Source organism: Chinchilla lanigera, unplaced genomic scaffold (assembly GCF_000276665.1).
Source record: "Chinchilla lanigera isolate Chin_1 unplaced genomic scaffold, ChiLan1.0 scaffold00055, whole genome shotgun sequence".
NCBI classification, from domain to species: Eukaryota; Metazoa; Chordata; class Mammalia; order Rodentia; family Chinchillidae; genus Chinchilla; species Chinchilla lanigera.
Window position 1 is genome coordinate 14930941 of NW_004955456.1, and position 21060 is coordinate 14952000.

Genomic DNA, 21060 nt, shown 5'->3' on the forward strand with positions numbered 1-21060 from the left:
ATATAGTCTAGCTGGTTTTGCATTTACTATGTAGACCAGGCTGGCCTTGAACTTGCAGCAATCTCACCTCAGCTTCCTGAGTGCTAGGATTACAGGCATGCACCACCATGAAGTCTTAAACTTTCTATCCCAACAGAAAATGGGTCGTTGCTAAATAACAGAAACCTGACCTTTCTAAACAGTCAGTAGCCACACTGAAGCTGGTCTTCAATTCATAAATCCAAGTTAGGTGATGACGGGCAACTCAGCTCCCCTCCCAGCCAGAGATTATACAACTCCATGGGGAGCAGCTGATGTGTCTGTGCTCCACTCCTCTCTGACCCTCTTCCAGGCTGATTCTGGGGGAAAGCCCTGGGCCTCCTCGGCATTATTCACTCTGAAGCTGTAACTATCTGTCTGGAGTGCGGGCACCCAGAAGGCAGCCGAGCAGATGACCTGTTACATCTGGCACACATGAATCTCCCGTCTCTCAGGGTGGACAAGTAGGCTAGGGCCCGTCTGTGGAGGGGCATGAACAGCAGAGAAAGACAGGCTGGACACCAGGTGCAGCCCCGCACACCCACCTCATTCTTCCATGGGGCCAGCTGTAAAATGGAACCTGTCATATCTAGGTCCCATCGAAACCTCTCAGTGGTAGTGTGGGTTGGCCCAAAGGTGCCCTCCTCTTCGAAAGGGAATAATGTAGACTCCCTAGGTCTGTTTCCAGAATGAAATCTGTAGGTGGGGAAGAACAGCACGGGAGTGGTGGTGCGTGCCTATAACCCCAGAGCTCTAGCAGACTGAGGCAGAAGGATCCTGGGTTTGAGTCCAGCTAGGCAACTTAGTTAGACCTGGTTTGAAAAAAAAAAAAAAAGGAAGGAAAAAGAAAAAAGAAAAAGTCCCCAGTACTACTAAAAAAGAAGAGGGCCAGGCGTGGTGGCGCACGCCTGTAATCCCAGCACTCGGGAGGCTAAGGCAGGAGGATCGTTGCGAGTTCGAGGCCAGCCTGGGCTGCAAAGTGAGCTTAAGGCCAGCCTGACCTGCATAGCGAGACCCTGTCTCAAAGACAAAAAAAAAGAAAAGAAAAGAAAAAAAACAGTTCCTTCTAAGGACAGCACCCATAGAGGTCACTAACGCCCTATTAGGTGTTGTGATGTCCTCCAGACTCCAGACCAGGTTACTCTGGTAAGGAAGGGGCAAGGGGAGAAGAACGGCAAAGACGCGGCTGAGCAGGCGAGATAAAGCTCCCGCAGATCGAGGGCGGTGTCGGAAAGCGAATCTAGCCCAAAGGCCAGGGAGCAAGCAGGTTCTGGAGCAGGGCCGCGAGCCCTAGTAACAGCCTGGCCATTGGCAGCATGGAAAGAGACTGGCCTGTGATTGGCTCTCCCCGCGCCCGCGCTGGAAGTCGGCCCCACCGCGAGCAGAGCTACGGCCCCGCCCTGGTCACATCCGGGCACCTTGGCCACTAATGATGGCTGGAGTTACCTCGGCCCCATGCGAAAAAGGTCAACGCGGAGAGTCTGGCCTCAGACTTTTTCATGGAGCACAGGCATTTGGGAAGAGAAACCCGGAGTTGGAACCCTAGATGGGTTGGCACCAGTGCTGGGCTGGTCTTAAGACGGCCCTGGCTTCCGGGTCTGGACCCCGCCTGTAGAAGGCGGCAGGACAGAGCCGGCGGTGCAGCAGAGACTGCGGCGCTGCCGCCTGGTTGCGGCGGCGAGGTGGGGCCAGCCCTGGGCCTGGACGGATGCCGACTTCCCTGGCAACTCCAGGACCCCGCAAACCAGCACCACTGCAGCATTTTGTAACCTGTCGCTGCTGTGCGCCTGAGTGCTGAGTGCCTGAGAGGGTGCATCAGAGCTGGCTTTCGCTGTTTTGTACCTTCCCACTTTCATTTTGGACATGGCACCACTAGGTTATATTTTTGCTTCCGCCTCAGCAGTGAAATAGATGTAGCCTCTTGAGCTTGGGGATTGGACAGTACACAGGGAGATTACACGGAAAAGGATTCACCCAAAATGCTTGCTGCCAGCTACAAGCTGTTCTGTCCTTTATACAGTGTACCCAGCCTTCATTTGCTAAATCTGTTTCATCGCTTTCTAATCTCCTGATTAAGGACTAGAGAATATTTTTCATTTTTTTTTTTAGGAGTAGGAAAATTTATGCGGAATAGGAGTAGCTTCTGAGAGGAGGGGTCCCGAATAGATTGCCCTATTTTTCACTTTTTTTTGTTTGTTTTTCTGGTATCAGGAATCGAACTCACGACCTTGCGCTTGCCAGGCAGGCACTGTGCCGCTGAGATAAATCCCCAGCCCCTATTTTTCACTTTTTGACTGCCTGTCCTCTTATCCTCCCTAGAAATAGCAGCCTTCCAACTTAGCAGGAGGAAGTCCTTGTAAACTGTAAAACTAAAAACATACACCATCTTTTGATATTTTGCGCTGATAAACCTAATGGAATCCAAAATAAGCCTTCCATCTTTTTTTTTTTTTTTTCTTCCGGTACCGGGAATCGAACTCACGACCTTGTGTTTGCCAGGCAGGCGCTGTGCCGCTGAGCTAAATCCCCAGCCCCACGTCTGGCTTTAATGACCTGATAACCGAAGGTGGAGAGAGAGTTCATAGTTGAACATTTTCCTAGCCTGTGCAAGGCTCTCGAGTTCAATCCCCACCACTGCCCGAAAACTCCAAAACAAAATCCCGACAACCATAGAAACCCCATCTCTAAAATCTGGCTTCAGGTCAGAAGGGAAAAAAGGTCAGCCCATAAATGGCGGGATAATTTGTCCACGGTAATAGAAGCAGCAAAACTGTGCGTCCCCAACTGTAGACCCAGCAGGAAGTCTCAGACCCACTGTTCCCAGAGACTGCTGGGCAATTGCCGGGGGAGCAGGGGGCAGAAAAGCTGCAGATTGCGAGGCCTCACCAGGCCCAGCTGGCACTTTCAGGATGTTTGCTGAGTCAAGCAGCTGTTCCCTGTGAATCTACCCAATACTCTTCCCACCCAGGGAAGGCAGGAGACTGAGGCAAAAACCTTGCTGAGAAGGCTCCAGCCAGGAAGCATGATTGTTCTCATGGGCGGTGTCAGTCCTCCTAGCCCCACTACTGAGAGTGCCAGTTGTGGCCTTGTCAGCTTGGTGACAGTCCCTGGTGCCGGCTGCTGCATACAAGCAGAGGAACCAGAGGAGAGGCTGGAGGGTGCAGCGGAATCCTGAGGCAGGGACTGGAGGTATGGCTCAGCAGCAAAGCCTTGCTCCATCCCCAGCACTGCAGCGGGTGTGTTAATGTCCTTAGACAAGACCAACGGGTGCCCCAACAGGGTGGGAACAAGCTAAGGGACAAGAGGAAAACAACTGGCCACACCTTAGAATGTGGGACATTTTGAGGTTGTCAAGTAGACATCTCTTGAAAAAGCCAATGTCTTAGAAGAGGTTGAAGGAATTTTAAAGAGGCTAAAGAAGTCAAGTAACGCCAAGGATACAGCTCAGATGTACAGCGCCTGCCTGACAAGTGCAAGGTCCTGAGTTCAATTCCTGGCACCAAAAAAAAAAAAAAAAAAAGCCTAATAATGAAGTGCACTTAATGGATTTTAATTAAATCCTAGTTGGTGAGGGAGGGGAGGTGAAACTATCAACTGCATTCTGGGGACAATCTGGGGAAATCGGAATATGGTCTTACACTGTAGAATTATTGCTTGGTGTGGTAGTAACTTCATTAATAAGGTTTGGCTTGGTCTTTTGAAGTACTGTGGGTGGAACTCAAGGCATTCCCATGGGACTACATTCCCAGCTGCGTTTTATTTTTTAAAATAGGGTCTCACAAAGTAACTAAGTTGTCCCAGGTAGGCTTGAACTTGCAATCTTCTTGCTTCAGCCTCCCAGAGTTCTGGGATAACAAGTGTACTTTTTTTGTGTTTTGGTACTGGGGATTGAACCCATGGCCTCATGCATGCTGGGTAAGCATTCTACCACTGAGCTATACGCCCCAGCCCATTTTATCTTGCAACAGGGCCAACCAGTTACCTAGGATGCCTCCAATGCGTGATGCTTCTGTCTCAGCCTCCTGAATAGCTGGGATTACAGTTGTGCACCACTGTATCTTGCCGAGAATGTCCTTATTTTCAGGAGAGATATGATGAACACATGAATAGCACATGGCACCTTACTTCCAAGGTCTCACAAAGAGAAATATAGCTAAACATGACAAAATGTTCAAGTATCAAGTAGTGGGCATGTAGGTAATCACTAACAATTTAAAATACTGCCGGGCGTGGTCGCGCACACCTGTAATCCCAGCACTCAGGAGGCCGAGGCAGGAGGATTGTTGTGAGCTCGAGGCCAGCCTGGGCTACAAAGTGAGCTCAAGGCCAGCCTGAACTGCATAGCAAGACCCTGTCTCAAAAAGACAAAAAAAAAAAAAAAAAAAAAAAAATTATTATTTGAAAACGTTCAAAATCAAAAGTTAAGAGGAAAGTGCCCCAAATCTACCTAGCTACCCTTTCATTTGGGTCAAATCTAATTGCGTTTTCTTGTAGTTATCCATATTTAAGATCACAGCAGTGCTCAAAAGAAGTGAAAATCCAGTCAGGTACAGTGGTGCAGGCCTGTAATCCCAGAACTCTCGGAGGCTGAGGCAGGAGGATCACAAATTTTGAGACAAGCCTGAGCAACTGAAGCAACTGAGACACTGTCTGAAAATAAAAAATTTTAAAAAGGCTAGAAATGGAGGTCAGTGCAAAGGCCCTGGATGGGTTCAGCCCCCAGTACTGGGGAGGGGGAGGGAATCCTTTCTCCAACTCAGCCACATTAGGAGGAACAGAAGGCAGTGGTTACAGACAGGAATTGGCAGTGAAGGGGTGACTGGTTAACAGGCCCGGTGGTTACTGATAAACCAAGGATCAGCAAATGACCTGCCAGAAGGTAAATATTTTAGCTTTGTGGGCCACCTACTGCTTCCTCACTCTTAGCTTGAAGGCAATACAAAAACCTGTTTTAAACTACACCCTTTTGTATTTAGTAACATGCATGTACTACCAGTTCAAAAACTAAGAACCAGGGGCTGGGGATTTAGCTCAGTGGCACAGCGCCTGCCTGGCAAGCGCAAGGTCGTGAGTTCGATTCCTGGTACCGGAAGAAAAACAAAAATAAAAAACCCAAAAACTAAGAATCAGCCCTCTGTAATCCCAGTCTGAGACAGGATTTCAAGTTTAAACCTAGTCGAGGGAATTTAGTGACTCAGACCTTATCTCAAAATAAGAAAAAGGGCTGGGGATGTAGCTCAGCAAAAATGCTCTAGGTTCAACCCCCAGTACCGCAAAAACAGACAAGACAAAACAAAGCCAATCACACTAGGTCACACACACCTGCACTCAAGAGGCTGAGGCCAGAGGAACCCTGTGAGTTGGAGGCCAGCCTCAGGCTACAGAGTGAGGTCTAGGCCAGAGTGAACTACACAGTGAGACTCTGTCTCAAAAACAAAAACAATCACTCAAGTTTCTTAAACTAATTCCTGTTTAACTTTTCTCTCCAGTACTGTGGATAACTGGGTACCTAATCGGCCCTTCACTTGGCCTGGGAAATCGCGATGCCTTCTGGCCTGTGTACTCCGGCCCCTCTTCTCTGACCCCTCCCTGACCACACAATGTCCACGGTTCCTAAGAACCATGGAGATCTCACTACCATCCACACCAGAACCAGCTAACACCAGCTAACAAGCGGGTGTACCATATTTCAGTATCTCATCAGGCAAGTGGCCACTGAACGTCAAGTCCCAGGAAGAGAACAGTGGGAGCCAGTTTGCAGAAGCCGTTCCTCCCAGGTTGCTGCGAAGCTAGCTGCCATTCTCCGTGAGTCAACATGCAGTCTCAGCTGACCAGAGCAGAGGCCAGTGCATGTGGCAATCACACAGAAATAGAGCAGAGGAAAGCCGCCGGGCACTTGGCCGTCCTCGAAGGTCCCCACCACTCACACCTCCTTTATGGCCTCTACTCCACCTCATTCTTGGAACGGAGAACGCTGCTCTGTGGATGCCCCCAGCACAGCGGGTGAGTCATTCCCTGGTAACCACTGCCCCAGCCCAGTCCCTCGCCTTTATTGCTTCACACTATTGGTTATTTTTTAAATTCTAGAATGCACTGAGCAAGAGGACCTTGACCCCTGGTGCCTAACCCAGAGCGCTAAGTCATGCAGTATGAGACGTGCTTAGATGACTTTTTCTGCCTGTCCAGTCTTCAGGGCCATCTTTTCCAAAGACTTCTCATTTTTGAAACACTTAACATGCCCACCGGCAGACTGCATTCAGAAGCAGTGATGAGTCCTGACGACTTAGCTACTGAGACACCAGAAGAATTGTTTTTTTGTTTTTTTCTTTCTGGTAGTGGGAATCGAACTCCTGACCTTGTGCTTGCCGGGCAGGCACTGTGCCGCTGAGCTAAATCCCCAGCCCCCACCTGCGGAATTGCGCAATAATGCTATTCCAGTTTTTGTTTTGGAAAACAATTATTTTTCAAGAAATTAAAGTGTAAGATTGTCCCATTTCTAATTTAATGAGTATTTTTAATTTTTATATTCACCCCCACATAAACAAAAGCTCTTCAGAGCTATAAAAGGGGTTCTGAGATTTAAAAAAAAAAAAAACAAAAAAAAAAACCTCGAGAACCACTGCAGTAAGCAACTCTTCAAACTGGGTACTAGCTGCATGTGGTGGCGCACCCCTGAAATCCCAGCACTCAGGAGGGCTGAGGCAGGAGGATCATCTTGATTTCAAGGCCAGCCTGAACTACTAGTGAGATCCTGTCTCAAAAAACGAAAACTGGATGGTGGGTGTGACAGCATGTACCAATAGTCCCAGCTGGCAGGAGGCTGAAGTGGACTAGTTGTGACCAGGAACTTGGGGCCAGCCAGGGGAACAGCAAGACTCTATCTCACAAGTTTGACCTCTAGCCTGGGCAACTCAGTGGGGCTGTCTCGAAGTAAGGGATGGGGCTTTAGCCTAAAAAAAAAAAGAACCCAGCCAAGTGTATAGGCCAATACTTTGGGCAAATTTACCATGTAAGAGCAAGGATGTAACACCACTGACTTCCTTTTTTTTTTTTTTTTTGAGACAAAAGCTAAGAATTTACTTGGTAATTCAGGCTGGCCTTAACTAATTATGTAGGCTAGGTTGGCCTCAAACTCATAGCAATCTTCCTGCCTCAGCCTCCCCAGTGCTAAGATCACAACCACACCCAGTTACAACTTTTTCTGAACAGTCTCAGTGACCCAATTTGAATGTGTTCTGAGTATGCCTACACTGTACTTTCCTGCTGTTGGACATTTGGTTCATTTCTGCCTTCAGTGATTCCAAGAGAGCTCAGCTCCATCAACATGTGCTGCAGGATAGACAGGATAGTCCCCCGCTGGGCTTCCTGGTCACCTAGCAGGGCCCAGGGGAACTGGGGTCAGCACACTGACTTGGGAGGGGAAAGTCAGATTATCAGTCAGTAGTGGGACCCTGGGCCCATCACTCATGGCCAGTTCTACAGCCACCCTTTACTCTCAGGGTGGAATGGTAGACAGTGAACATAGGTGACTTTATCAGCACCAGGCAACCCGTTCACACAGTGTCATCACACCTTAAGAACAAGGTAAAATTGCTTAGGAAATTAAAAAGCTGTCTTCTGCCACTATGCAAGCTCCCGGCATCCCCTTCTGGGGGACATGCACCGGCTAACAGAGAAGAAAGGCTTTTTACCCTGGCATTCCTTCCTGTGGTCAACCCCCGCCCCACACCCGCATCACGGGCACCTTCTGAGACTGCTGGCATCAGCAACACCAGACACAAGGCTGTAGAGTTTGAGAGCCATCCTCAAGTCAGGTCTGTTTCTCATCATCAGGTCCTGAACAGTCCTCAGAGATCTAGCTGAACAGCTCATTTCTTAAGAGAAATGGGAGGCCCAAAAGGTGCACTGCTGTCTTTCTCTCTGACTTGTGCAGTAGGGGACCAAACCCAGGATCTCACATGTGCTAAGTAAGCACTCTTCCACTGAGCTACACCCTCAGCCCTCGGTTTTCAGGTCTGGTTCCCAGATACAGTCGCTTTACAGTACACGCCGTCTGGCCCCACACCCCCTCCAACCTCATTCCTTGGCAGGAGGAGGGAGGAAGAGAGAACACCCACGCCCAATCAAAAGCAAGGGACAAATCCAACTCATTAAATGAAACTAAGCAGCACTGACATCAGATCTGTAAGTTTATTTGCTCAATGTACGACAGCTACATAATGACTCACATTCATGATATTCCATCACTGAGGAAAACTGCTAAGAATGGTCCGTGTGCGAAATAATTCCTTAGAGAAACACGGAGTTGGAAAAATAATCACTGATTAGACCTTAAAAATAGTTCACTGCATAACATGACAAAAAGCACAAAGGCTCATTCAGAGAACATAGTCAATGTTCTCCTACACTGTAATAGTTATAATTTCACCATGACGAACACCAGACATTAAGATTAAGCTAACACTGGTGTTTCTTTTGTCCCCCCCTTAAAAACAAAATATATAACTGCATGTCACTATAGCAACATCCAAAACAGATCAATTTGTTACGATCACTATTTGGTAGAGCAAACTTTACCCCCAAAAGGAAAAATTAAATTAAAAAAACTTTAAAAAATTTGAAGACTTAATTTTTTTTTGTCATAGGAATACATAACACCTACAGTATAAGTTAATAAATTTCAAGCTACTGTATAGAAATACAACACTAGCATGCACAATATTGTATCAATAGAGTAATGGAGGAGTAATCATTTCACTGGAGAGACAGTATCATAGGCAAGTGCATTTCTTTAAAAAATAAAGAAAAGAAAGGAAACCATTCAAGCTGCTTAAATACCAAGTCTCCCATTCCCTCTTCAGTTCTAGTCCTCTGGTATGATTTTATCTTGCATTATTCTAAAAAGCAGCCAGAGCCAAAGCTGAAATTTAAAAGAAAAATAAGTTTTGTAATTCCAGTAAATCATTTTCAAACGCTACAAGGAAGGACAGGACACTGTGCACTGGACGTGAGGAGAACTCAGGGGAAGCCCACCTGCCCCCTCCGCAGCCATGTGACAGGCTCCTGCTGTGACGGCACGAGGCGGCAACGCTCTCTCCGCTGCTCCGTCCTTCCGGGGCTCCAGTGACGGGGACTTGTGCTCTAGCGTGAGCAGGGGGCCCTCTAAGGAAAGTCATGCTGGGTAAACTGTGCAATGTACAGAGTATATTGAGTCTACAGTTGTCATCGCTCCTCTGTCGTCACTGTCGCCCGTATCCATTCAACATACCCATTCATAATTGTAAGTCTGACTTCAGTACTAGCAAAAGCGTCTGCTAGGTTTTCCTCAATTATTACTCACACCTCTCCTTGCCTAAATAAAACAAAGAAACAAACAAAGCAAGTCTGGTGTTGTTACCTATCTTTGGGAGTCCACATGGTTACTGATTTTATTTAATTAAAAAAACACTAAGGGAATAAAACTGCACACACAACGTGCCATGGGTCATGTTTACAGACAGATTTACCCAAGTGTGAATGAGGGACCTACGGTTAACTGAACACAAGCTTGCAGAAATAGCAATGTAATTTCCTTCAGACTGCCAACTGCGCACTGACTGCACAAGAGAAGTGAATCTCCAACTTCTATGCTTTCACTGAAAAGAAAAAAGTAAGAGGAAAAGTTTTGGTCAAACAGGAATTAAGTATTCACTACCTGGTCATGATTTTAGTTATCTTCCTACAAGAACTTGGGGAGGGAGTGTTTCAGGAGGGAAAACCTGACATACTTACGAGGTTCCTAAAAATAGAAAGATGTCTGCGAGTGGAGCTCTTCTGGGTTTTCTACCAGCTCAGCTTCTAGCACCTGACTTCCCACACTGCACGGACTTTCTCGAGCCGACCACCCAGCCTCTCCAACCCGACAGCCTTCCAAGCTCCCTGCGTGCCCCCGTCCATGCAGCAGGGAGGACTCGGTGCAGAGGGAAACAGATGGCAGTGAGATCCCTGAGGAAGGGGCTGTGGCAGCTGAGCAAGCAGGAGTCTTCCCAGACACCAACATGAGATAAATGACATACAGACCTGAATTTTCTCTATTTTGTGGTGTTTAACATTTCTATTAAAATGATTACTAACTTTTGTGGTGGGTTTACATTAAGAAAGAAAGACAAAATCCCCACAGCCACCTGCCAAGCACCTATTAACCAAAACCTAAAGAAGCTTTGATTCACCTCAGGCGATTCTTTTAGCCTAGGAGACAGAGAGCAAAACCAACCTGGATACAGCTGAATAAGGATGGAAAGCCAAAATAACTAGCAAAGGAAACTCATAATCAATGGCTTGATGTCACATATGGCTGTAATGTAGAAATACTGTAAACTGCAATTTAGTGTTAATACTGTCACTAATCAGACTTCAGAAAACCGGCCAGGCCTAAACCACAAGGGTGAGTGTACCTTATGCTCCAAGTCTGCCTGTCTGGGATTTAAACTATGCCATGTCTGGTAGAGTACACCCTGAAAGAAATGCACAGCTAAAACAGAGGAGAGAGAAAAGTACCCAAAACTTAAGACAAGAGCATATGTACATAAAAATCCTTACTGGAACCACAGAACTCACTGAATGAGGGCCATTCCATTTACGTTTTTTCATCTTAAACCCCTATCATCTAGCAATAAGTTAAATTAAAGACACAGCTCCACTTGCATGAACCTACAGAACAGTCCGTATGCCTGTGTGAGGCTGCTACTCCAATACCAGCACAGCTAGCCTGACTTTCCACTAGTGGTATTTTGGCAAAAATGTCAAAGAGGCGATCAAAGACAGGACAGGTCGTGGGTTTCTCCCTGGGAAGGTCAGCCCTCCCTTTCCCTCCCCCACCCGACCCCAACTCATGGGAAAAAAATAAAGACTGCAGTAGTAGCATCAGCGTGCGCTGCCAGTCCACCCGGGGGCCTTAATTGTTGCCTTCTCCACCCTCGTCGTCTTGCTGATCGCTTGTCCAGAGCGTTAGGTTGTCGCGGAGGAGCTGCATGATGAGAGTGGAGTCCTTGTAGGAGTCCTCATTCAGAGTGTCGAGCTCGGCGATGGCATCATCGAAGGCAGTCTTGGCCAAGTGGCACGCTTGCTCCGGGGCGTTCTGGATCTCATAGTAGAAAACCGAGTAGTTAAGAGCCAGGCCCAGTCGGATGGGGTGGGTAGGCTGCATGTGCTCCTTGCTGATCTCATGGGCTTCGCTGTAGGCCTTCTCAGACGACTCCACGACAGTCGCCCTCTTCTCCCCAGTGGCCACTTCAGCCAGGTAGCGGTAATAGTCCCCCTTCATCTTCAGGTAGAACACTTTGCTCTCATACTGGGTCTCACTGCAATTCTTGATCAGATAGTTATCCAGCAGGCTCAGCACATCCTGACACACTGCCTCCAGCTCTTTCTCGATCTTTTCACGGTAAGCGCGAACCATCTCTATCTTCTTCTCATTGCCATCTGCGGACGTCTTCTGCTCAATGCTGCTGATGACCCTCCAGGAAGAACGGCGGGCCCCAACCACGTTCTTGTAGGCCACAGACAGGAGGTTTCGTTCTTCATTGGACAGTGGCTCATTCAGCTCTGTCACCTGTTAGGAGAAAAGAACAAAGAGCTGTTAAGGTACAGACTGTATCAACTGCGTCAATCCTATCTTCACACCACCGCTAAGACACAACAGATCTATCTGTTGATCCAAGTGACTAACAGGAAGAGAAGTTGTGCTGCTTGGGTGGAAGGACAGAGCATGAAGGTGGAACAAGCAACAAAGATGGAAAAAGTGCAGCTGGGTGGATGGTTCCTCCCAAACGAACAGCTTAGCACATGCTGTTCATTCTATGAAAAAACTGTCAAGTATAGGTCTTAGGTGACAAGTCAAAAACCACCTAAGTGCAGAAGGCCAACAGACTGCCCATACAACATATCTATACCAATCAATCCTAGAGATTTTAAGTGGAGATGGTTTGGACACCTCAGCAAGTTTTCAGGAAAACAGAACAATTGAGGGCACATTCCTAATCTTGCCCTCTTCCACTACAGGCCTATCCTTTACAGGTGAGAATACACGAAAAGCCAACTTTAAGCTGACTTTTAATGAATACAGAAGCTTTTCTGCTTGTATGTTAAGACCAGATGAGGTTAAGACAAACCTCAGAAAGAAGTCTAAACGGAGGACATGACATTTTTGTCTGACCACTGTATTTTAGCAATGCAGGGAACATGTACTTGTGGCTATCTCTAACAGACTACAATTAGCAATAAAAAAGCAGGGAGAGATGCGCAAGGACTTCTGGGGCTGGGGTAGCTAGCAGGAATAAATGCTTTTTGAGCAGGCATTTTTAAAAGCTTCTGTCTTGACCATTCCCAAGACTAGTCACATCTTGAAGACACTAAAGCAACATCAAACAGGTGTTTTCTGACAACCAAACAACTGTTTATGAAGACATTAAAGTCACTAACACTATATTCAGTTATCCTGGATTTATGATACCACAGCTGTCTGTAAGTGTCTGACAACCACGGAAACTGATTATTGGGGCGGAGGATGTGGCTCAGTGGTAGAGCACTTGCCTGGCATGTACAAAGCCCTAAGTTCAATCCCCAGGACTATAAAAGAAACTGATTGTTGTACAAGCATAGAGCTCTTTCATTTCTACTCTGAGACCAGATACCACTGTTTGGTCAACTGCAGTTTCTATTGTGCTTAAACTTTTATATACTGAGCCAATAGCAAAAGCACAAGTGGGGGGAAAAAAAAAGCACAAGTGCAATTTTTTTTTTTTTTTTTTTTGGTTTTCTTCCGGTACCGGGAATCAAACTCACAACCTTGCACTTCCAGGCTGGTGCTGTGCTGCTGAGCTAAATCCCCAGACCCACAAGTGGAAATTCTAAATCATTCTCTATTTTACAAGCCCTACAGAAGATTACATACCTCGCAAGACTCACCACCTTCACACGTAGCTATACTCTGGTCCTAACAAGCCAACTGCAAAAACACCATACTTCCATCCATTCACATGTTCTTCTGCCCTCCTAAAATATCTGCCAGTACTCCTGCCTGCCAAGTACTTACTGGACTATCAAAACTCAAGTGAATACTCACATTCTCTAAAATCTTTACTGCCCTACTCCTGCCCACTCTTGTAGGTAAACTGGTTACTCACTCTCTCCCTTATATCCTCAGTGTTCCCAGCATAGATCAACCATGGCATCTATGCAGCAGATATGAATGATTTTCTAAAAAGATACACAAAGCTAGGGGTGGAGAGTGAACAAGAGTATTTTTCTGTTTGAGTCATTTACTTCAGATATTATTCCGCTTTTATAAATTGGAGGGGGATGCCTGATGCTTAGTCAATATTTTAGTCACTAATTTAAATGCTATCTATGAGAAGATAATTAAATCAGAATGTAAACCAAATCATGATTAGTACTTTATTATAAGCAATTCATTCTCTGAATTAATTTTTAGTGTATTGCTTACTAATTCTCATGACATACAGAAAAACTGGTATACACACAAATACTGCTTAAACTGATGACTTTTAAGTTAACTTTACTACACATTACTGATTATCCACTATAGTGCTAGAGAACACAGAAGAACAAGCAAAAAAGTTTTAGCCAGGCATGGTGGCACATGTCTATAATCCCAGCACTTAGGAGGCTGAGGCACGAGGACTGCAGTGAGTTCAAGGCCTGCCTGAACTACATAGTGAGACCCTGTCTCAAACAAATTAAAAAAAAAAAGAAAAAACCAGGTTTGGTAATGCTAGAATTCACAGTACAAGTCAGTCAGGAAAGAGGTGCCTTTTATTCCATGATCCCTGTACTACCCTCTCAGGCAAATATCACTTCTCCTGCAAGAATAAGGGTGTTTCTCATCTTAGGTCCAGTTCTTCATACAGTTACTATTTATCTCAGACCACCCTCACTTCTGCTGAGTCCTGATGTCTACACAGTACAGATAACCTAGAAGATGGCTCGCCCAATTCCACAGTGTGCTCCGTGTCCTCAGAGACAAACCGCTGGCTTCAGTTTCCTTATCTGCAAGACAAGGTCGCTGCCTCTTTCATTAAGACTATGATAGGTGGGCTGGGGATTTAGCTCAGCGGCAAAAAGCACCTGCCTGGCAAGTGCAAGGTCGTGAGTTCGGTTCCTGGTACCAGAGAAAAACAAACAAACAAAAAAGACTATGATAGGGTACATGAGACCAACGCTCTTGATTGGCTAACATGCTGGAGAGATGTGAGCAAGTGCTTTTGAGGGCACCCTGAACATCTTTCCTTCATTTAGTTCTCACAGGAGACATCTGCATTTCCTTTTGTACAGGAATCCAACTCAGGACTTTGCCCTTGCCAGGCAGGTGCTGTGCCACTGAGTTATATTCCCGGCTGCACTTCTTATATAAAAGTCTCCTAACTTACCCTCTGACATTAGGTTATCTCTTCTCTGCTGCACCCTCTCCTCCAGCCTGACACTTCCTTAACTGCCTTACATCACTTCTCTTCTGTGAGCCTCAGTGCCAGCCTGCAAAGAACTCCCAAGACTCGCTGGGAACAGACTGAGGCCTCTGCAGCGCCATCAGATGCTCGTGCCACCACCAGACTCCAACCTCTTCTTATGCCGGTGCAGATACCCAGGCCCACAGTGCAACCTAATAACCATTTCTGATGCCCAGAGACGCTCGAGTGCTTGAGGCTGTGGAGATCAAGTTCTGGCCTTTCCCCTAAATCATGCTGTCCTTCTTTCAAGAGCCAGGAGCTATTTAAAGCGTAAGTGACCTCACCAGCGTGCAATACCGTTAGGTCTCCTCTCACTGCAAAGGAGGTTTGGTTCCAGAGCTGCCAGGCAGCGATCAGTTCTTACATAAAGCTTGTCTAGTTGCCCCAGACAAACTGCAACAAGGAGATTAAGAAACGTCAATACCACCTTTAGATAGAGTAACTCAAGCACATTTGGAACATACTTGGGTATTCTCTGCCAGTGAAAAACTAAGTTAGAGGGAAAAACCTTTAGCTCTACAAAGTTTGCTCAAGAGAAAATTTCAGTCCTGTATGGGGGGACTGAACCCAGGAAATGCTGCACCACATACATGTCTAACCCTTTAAAAATATTTTTTTTTGGTACCAGGAATCGAACTCAGGACCTTGTGCTTGCCAGGCAGGCGCTTGTGCCACTGAGCTATATATATCCCCAGCCCCCGTTTAAAATTTTGAGACAAAGTCTTGCTAAATTGCCCTGGCTGGCTTCAAAGCTTTCAGTCCTTTTGCCTCAACTTCCCAAGTAGCTAGGCACACATACCACCACCACACCTGGCATTAAAGTTTCTTTAAAAACCTTAAATCAGAAGTTCAAGCTCCTCCTACTACCTCAAATTCAAATCTCTATTCGTGACAAAAGAGCTATTTAAGATCTATTAGTAAAAAGGATTAAAAATTTAACTCTCACCAAGTTTCAAAAGCAAAACTCCCCAAATCCAAGCTGCTAAGCAATCAGGTCATTAGTGTCAAATGTTCTCCCCTAAGAGTTAGCATGAAATCCTTTCTACATAAGACTAGCAACTAACTCTTGAGAGTCTTGGAAGATGACTTTCTGACCTCAACTCTTAATATCAGGCCAGTTAAAATTCCCCTCAAAAAAATAAAAAGTAATACATTACCTATCAAGAATCTTAAATGGGGTTGGCAGTATGGCTCAGTGGGAAGTGATTGCCTAGCATGTACAAGGCCCTAGCATGTACAGTCCCCAGCAGCACAGGGGGTAGAAAATAGAGAACCTTAAATTATAATGAATGCAATTTTTCATTTTAAAACTTCCTAAGTTAAGTATTCATATGACAGGCCTGGTGGCACACCTCTGTAATCCCAGCACTTGGGAAGCTGAGGCTGGAGGATTGGCACAATTTCAAGATCAATCTGAGCTACATAGTGAGTTTAAGACCAGCCTGAACTACATAGCGAGACCCCATCTCAAAAAGACAAGAAACAAACAAAAAACCAAAATTAAATAAGTATTTGAGAACTGAAGTCTGCCCCTCAACAAAAAAGCAAGGACAGATGAACAAGCAGAAAGAACAGAAAGGGATTCTAGAGCAGTGAAAATGATTCTATATATCATCATGGTAGATAAGTGTCATTATGTATTTGCCAAAATCCGTGGAACATACAATGCCGAGTGAACCCTAATATAAACTATAGATTTTAGGATGACGTATCAATGTGGTTTAACCAATTTTTTGTTTATTTGTTTGGTTTTTTCTTTTGTGACAGGATCCCATTACACAGTCCAGGTTGGCCTCAAACCTGCTGTGCAGCCCAGCCTGGCCTCCAACTTCCCAATCCTCCTGCCTTGGGCTCCTAAGTGCTAGGATTACAGACATGTGCCACCATGCCCAACTAGATTTATCAACAGACGTAACTCTGATGGGGGATTCTGGTACAGGGAAGCTGTGCTTGTGTGAAGAACAGGCATATGGACAAATCTGCTTTAGATCTAGAAGTGCTCTTTAGAACATTTATTTAAAAAAAAGCCAGGTATGGTGACACACACCTATAAGCCCAGCACTTGGGAGGCTGAGGCAGGAGCAGCACTGAGAGCTCAAGGCCAGCCTGGGGTACACAGGTTCAACGCCAGACTGAACTACATCTTTTTTGAGACCTTGTCTCAGAACAAAAACAAAAACAAAAAAAAGAGTCCAGAATATTGTGGCTCCATTACGCATTTTTCTGTCCTCAGCATCTGAGAATACTATCACCTGAAAGGCCCATGAAGCAATTCAAAAGGTAAATGCAGTGAGATGCTACACACGAACATCCTACAGTACAGTCAGAAAAAACAAGAGGACGAGGTTCAGCTGTAGAATGAACCAATGCAACTGACAAAGACACAGTTCTGCTGAATTACACTTGTCACGTACTCTACTTATGACCCATTATCTACTAGGTAGCTAAAATTTTTGAAAATCATGTTTGGTTGTACCTGTATAAGTGAATAAAGTGCCTTAGACTGGTATCTGAGAACTTGGATTTTGCGAAGGTTCCCCACTACCCCAGATAAAAATGGCTCGTGTCTCTCAGCTGTTTGCAAACCATGTGGTTTATGCCAAATTCCTACTGGAGAGTCTAGAATTTTGGCATGTGCCAAGCTCAAAGTGCCTATATGACAGCCCCAGTAAAAACCACAGGGACCGAGTCTTCAAGGAGCTTCTCTGGTTGATGCCTTTCATCCCCCACTTGTCACCATCAAGTGCACCCTGTGTGATTTCCCAGGAGAGCTGTGGCAACCTTGTGCTCGGTTTCTTGTCCTTTGCACCTTTCCCATTGACTGAGCTCTGCATATGCACACTTGTGCATGCTGAGTCCCAGCATATCACTGGAGGTAATCTGAGGGGAACCTTGGGGCCCCCCACCATACATTCATTCTAGAAAATTTGATATGTCTATCAAGGTCTCACTCACAATAGGGTAAGAAGTACTCAAAGACCCTATCAAATAAATTCATCAAGCATTCAGAGTATCTAGTGTGCAGTCACACTGTACCACACTGCTAAGGATACAAAAAACATATATTTAAGGCACTCAGTCTTACCAGAAAGCAGCACAATGCATTCACGTTAACGTATCAGGTGTTGTTCAGGTAGCTAAACTACTTGGAAAATGGAGGGATTTTAATTAGAAAGTAACACCTGCAGTTGGGTTTTCCAGTAGCCACCACCCTAGATAAAAATTGTGCACAAGGGCAACACTCCAGAACTTCCTCAAATAGTCAGGAAACATCATAGCATTCTCAGGGTCAAGCTCAAGTTCTCAGAGAGAAGAGGACAGACCAAGAATCAAGAATGGGGTTTTCCAACAGACACCAAGTTCTGTGTTCTTTCCACAACTACCCTAAGAAAGGAAATGACACCCCCCAGTCACACACCACTCTCATTCACCTGAGTGGAGAAACAAAGTTTCTTGCTTTAAATTGTATGTTTTCAGCCAGGCGTGGTGGCACACGCCTGTAATCCCAGCACTCAGGAGGCTGAGGCAGGAGAATCGTTGTGAGTTCAAGGCCAGCCTGGGCTACAAAATGAGCTCAAGGCTAGCTTGAACCGCACAGCAAAAAACCCTGTCTCAAAAAGACAATAAATAAATAAATAAATAAATAAATAAATAAATAAATAGTGTGTTTTCGCCAGGCATGGTGGCGCACACCTGTAATCCCAGCACTTGGGAGGCTGAGGCAGGAGGATCACTGTGAGTTGGAGACCAGCCTGGGCTACAAAGTGAGCTCAAGGCCAGCCTGAACTGCACAGTGAGTCCCTGTCTCAAAAAAAGACCAAAAAAAAAAAAAAAATATATGTTTTCTCTGATGTAGATACTGCCACACACAACAGAGAAAAGGTCAATTTCTGTAACACATAAAGACTTCCTAAGGAGAATATAAGATCAATCTGTAACAAAGAAGTAGGCAAAAGGAATGGGATAATCCAAAGAAAGGGGTGTGGGACACGCCCAACCTCATTTATTGTAAATGTTAATTTTTCTATTAGATTGCCAGAGTTTATAGTTTGATGACTCACGTAAAGGTGAGGGTGTGGGCGAGGCACTCTCACCTGTGGCTGTGAAGTATAGGGTGACACAATATAGGGCAACTCTGAATGACCGTGAAAATTACAAACATGCAAAAACCTTTGGACTCTGCAACTCCACTATGAAAAACCAATTCACTCTGTTATCTGCAACAGCTAAAATTAGGAATAGCCCAAACAATCTTCAATGGGTTACTACTGAGACTATAACATATCTATATAATAGCATCCTCCATAGCTATGAAAATATTACTTCATTCCACTGTATTTCTAGAAATGTCTAGAAACAGACTGGCTGGGAAGCAGATGATGTTAACTGGGCTGAACTGTCAGTTATCAGCAGTATCTACTCAGAGAAACCCTCTCTGCAATTTACAATTCATAACTACAGTTAGTTTTCAAAAAAGCCCAAAGCCAGTAGTACTACATAAACACCCTTATGCATGTATACAATTCACTCAAACTCATACTTGTTACTTTGTACAAACTACACAACCTCTACCAAGAACAGAGGGCTTTCTTAAATTAGAAAAAAAAAAAAAACTCTAGCTGAATAAAAATCCTTCGTTATGCCAAGTACAGTGCTATGTGCCTATAGTCCCACCTACTCCAAAGGTTGAGGCAGGAGAATCATTTGAGCCCAGGAGAGTTTAAGGCCACCCTGGTCAACACAGATAGACACTATCTCAAAAATAAAAACCTTTCATTAATCTTTACACAGGCTAAGTATGGTATATAGATTATACATGTGGTACCCATCCCAATCTATTTCTTGAGGTTAAGAACTATACACAGCAACTCACAAAATTAGCAGACTTAGTAATTTAATTCCTAAGTAGACAAGAGAAAGGAAAACATACATCCATATAAAATATTTTTCATGAATGCTGGTAGCAGCACTAGTCTTAAATCAAAAAGTGGAACAATTCAAATGTCCATCAACTGGATGAACTGATATAATACACTATAGTAGCATGCATACAGTGGAACATTAATTTTTGGTTATGCCGGGGCTTGAGTCACTGAGCTATACCTCCAGTCCCCCCAAAATACTGAGGATTAAAAATAGCATACTGATGCTATATAATGTGGAAAAATACCTTGCTAAGTTAAAGCCAGTCACAAAAGACCACATATTATATGACCGCTTAAATGAAATGTCCAGAATAGGCAAATCCAGAAACAGAGAGCAGGTGGGGGTAGGGAAGTACTTACAGCTGAGTTTTTCTTTTTTGGCTAGGGGAGGAGGGTTGATAGCTAACATATAAAGGGTTTCTTTTGGGGTTAATGAAAATGTCCTAAATTATCTAGTTACGGTTAACCAATCTGAAAATACTAGAAAACCATTTAATTGTATCCTTTTGTATGGTATGTAAATTATGTTAAAAGCTACTTAAAACTGCTGCATTATACCATAGTTTAAACAGCACTTCTACACATACCAACAATTAAAATATTAGTTCGACTTCAAAATTCTGAATATTTCACAACATGTCAATTTACACAAAATTCATTTATAATACAGACCTTTAACTCGTTTTCTAATCTTCCCCTTGTGACCTCATATAAATACCTATGCACTCTGACGCAGGTTAATATTTCTCAATATCACTGGGCGTGGTGGTGCACGCCTGTAATCCCAGCACTTGGCTGAGGCAGGATCATTGTGAGTTCGAGACCAGCCCGGGCTACATAAGTGAGCTCAAGGTCAGCCTGAACTGCATAGCAAGACCATGTCTCAAAAAGACAAAAAAAAAAAAAAAAAAAAAAAAAACACCTCAATATCCTCTTCAAAAAGAAGAGGGTTTTATGTTTATTGCACTAATGCAGGAGGATCACAAGTTAGAGGTCTGCTGGGACAACCTGGTGAGATCCTGTCTCACAATAAAAAGGAGCCAGAGTCTGTCACTAGAAGGAAAGTCAAGAAGAACACCCTCTAAAATGTAGTCAGCACACATATACCCCAAGCCAGCACCGCTTTCCCTCTTACTTATTCCCTGCTGAATGGTCTTCTGACCCAAGCACCTTCTGCTCTTACACATAGCTGCTACAACAACTCATCTGCTATCAGAAGGTAACAAAGACTTGATTTCTTTGTATCAGAGGTGAGTTTGTCACCTTTACAAAGCTATTTGTGAGCTTTAAGAATTTTATCCCTTGGGCCAGAGATACAGCTCAGCGCATAAGCAACTGCCTGGCAAGTGCAAGGTCCTGAGCTCAATTCCTGGTACCCCCATGAAAAAATTTATCCCTTGGGGCCAGAAATCAGTTTTTTAAGGGAAAGAATACTGAGGATTGAACAAGCACTGTGCTCTACCAAGAAGCTATAGTCCTAGCATCAATTCTTTTGGGGAAGTGGGTACTGGGAATTGAACTCAGGACCTTGTGCTTTACCAGGAAGGTGCTTGTGCCGCTGAGCTATATCCCTGGCCCACAGACTCAATTCTTAACTTTTTTTTTTTTTTTTT

At 44.9% G+C, this 21060-nt stretch overlaps 1 protein-coding gene across 1 annotated transcript in view; it reads right to left on the minus strand.

Annotated features, from left to right (window-relative positions):
- Window positions 1-8189: 8189 nt before the first annotated feature.
- Window positions 8190-21060, minus strand: part of Ywhag (tyrosine 3-monooxygenase/tryptophan 5-monooxygenase activation protein, gamma) — a 31119-nt gene continuing 18248 nt past the window's right edge. Inside the window, exon 2 of the mRNA XM_005396811.2 lies at window positions 8190-11608. Within this exon, the coding sequence (XP_005396868.1) occupies window positions 10952-11608 (657 nt within the window). The 3' untranslated portion in view covers window positions 8190-10951. The remainder of the gene's footprint in view (window positions 11609-21060) is intronic.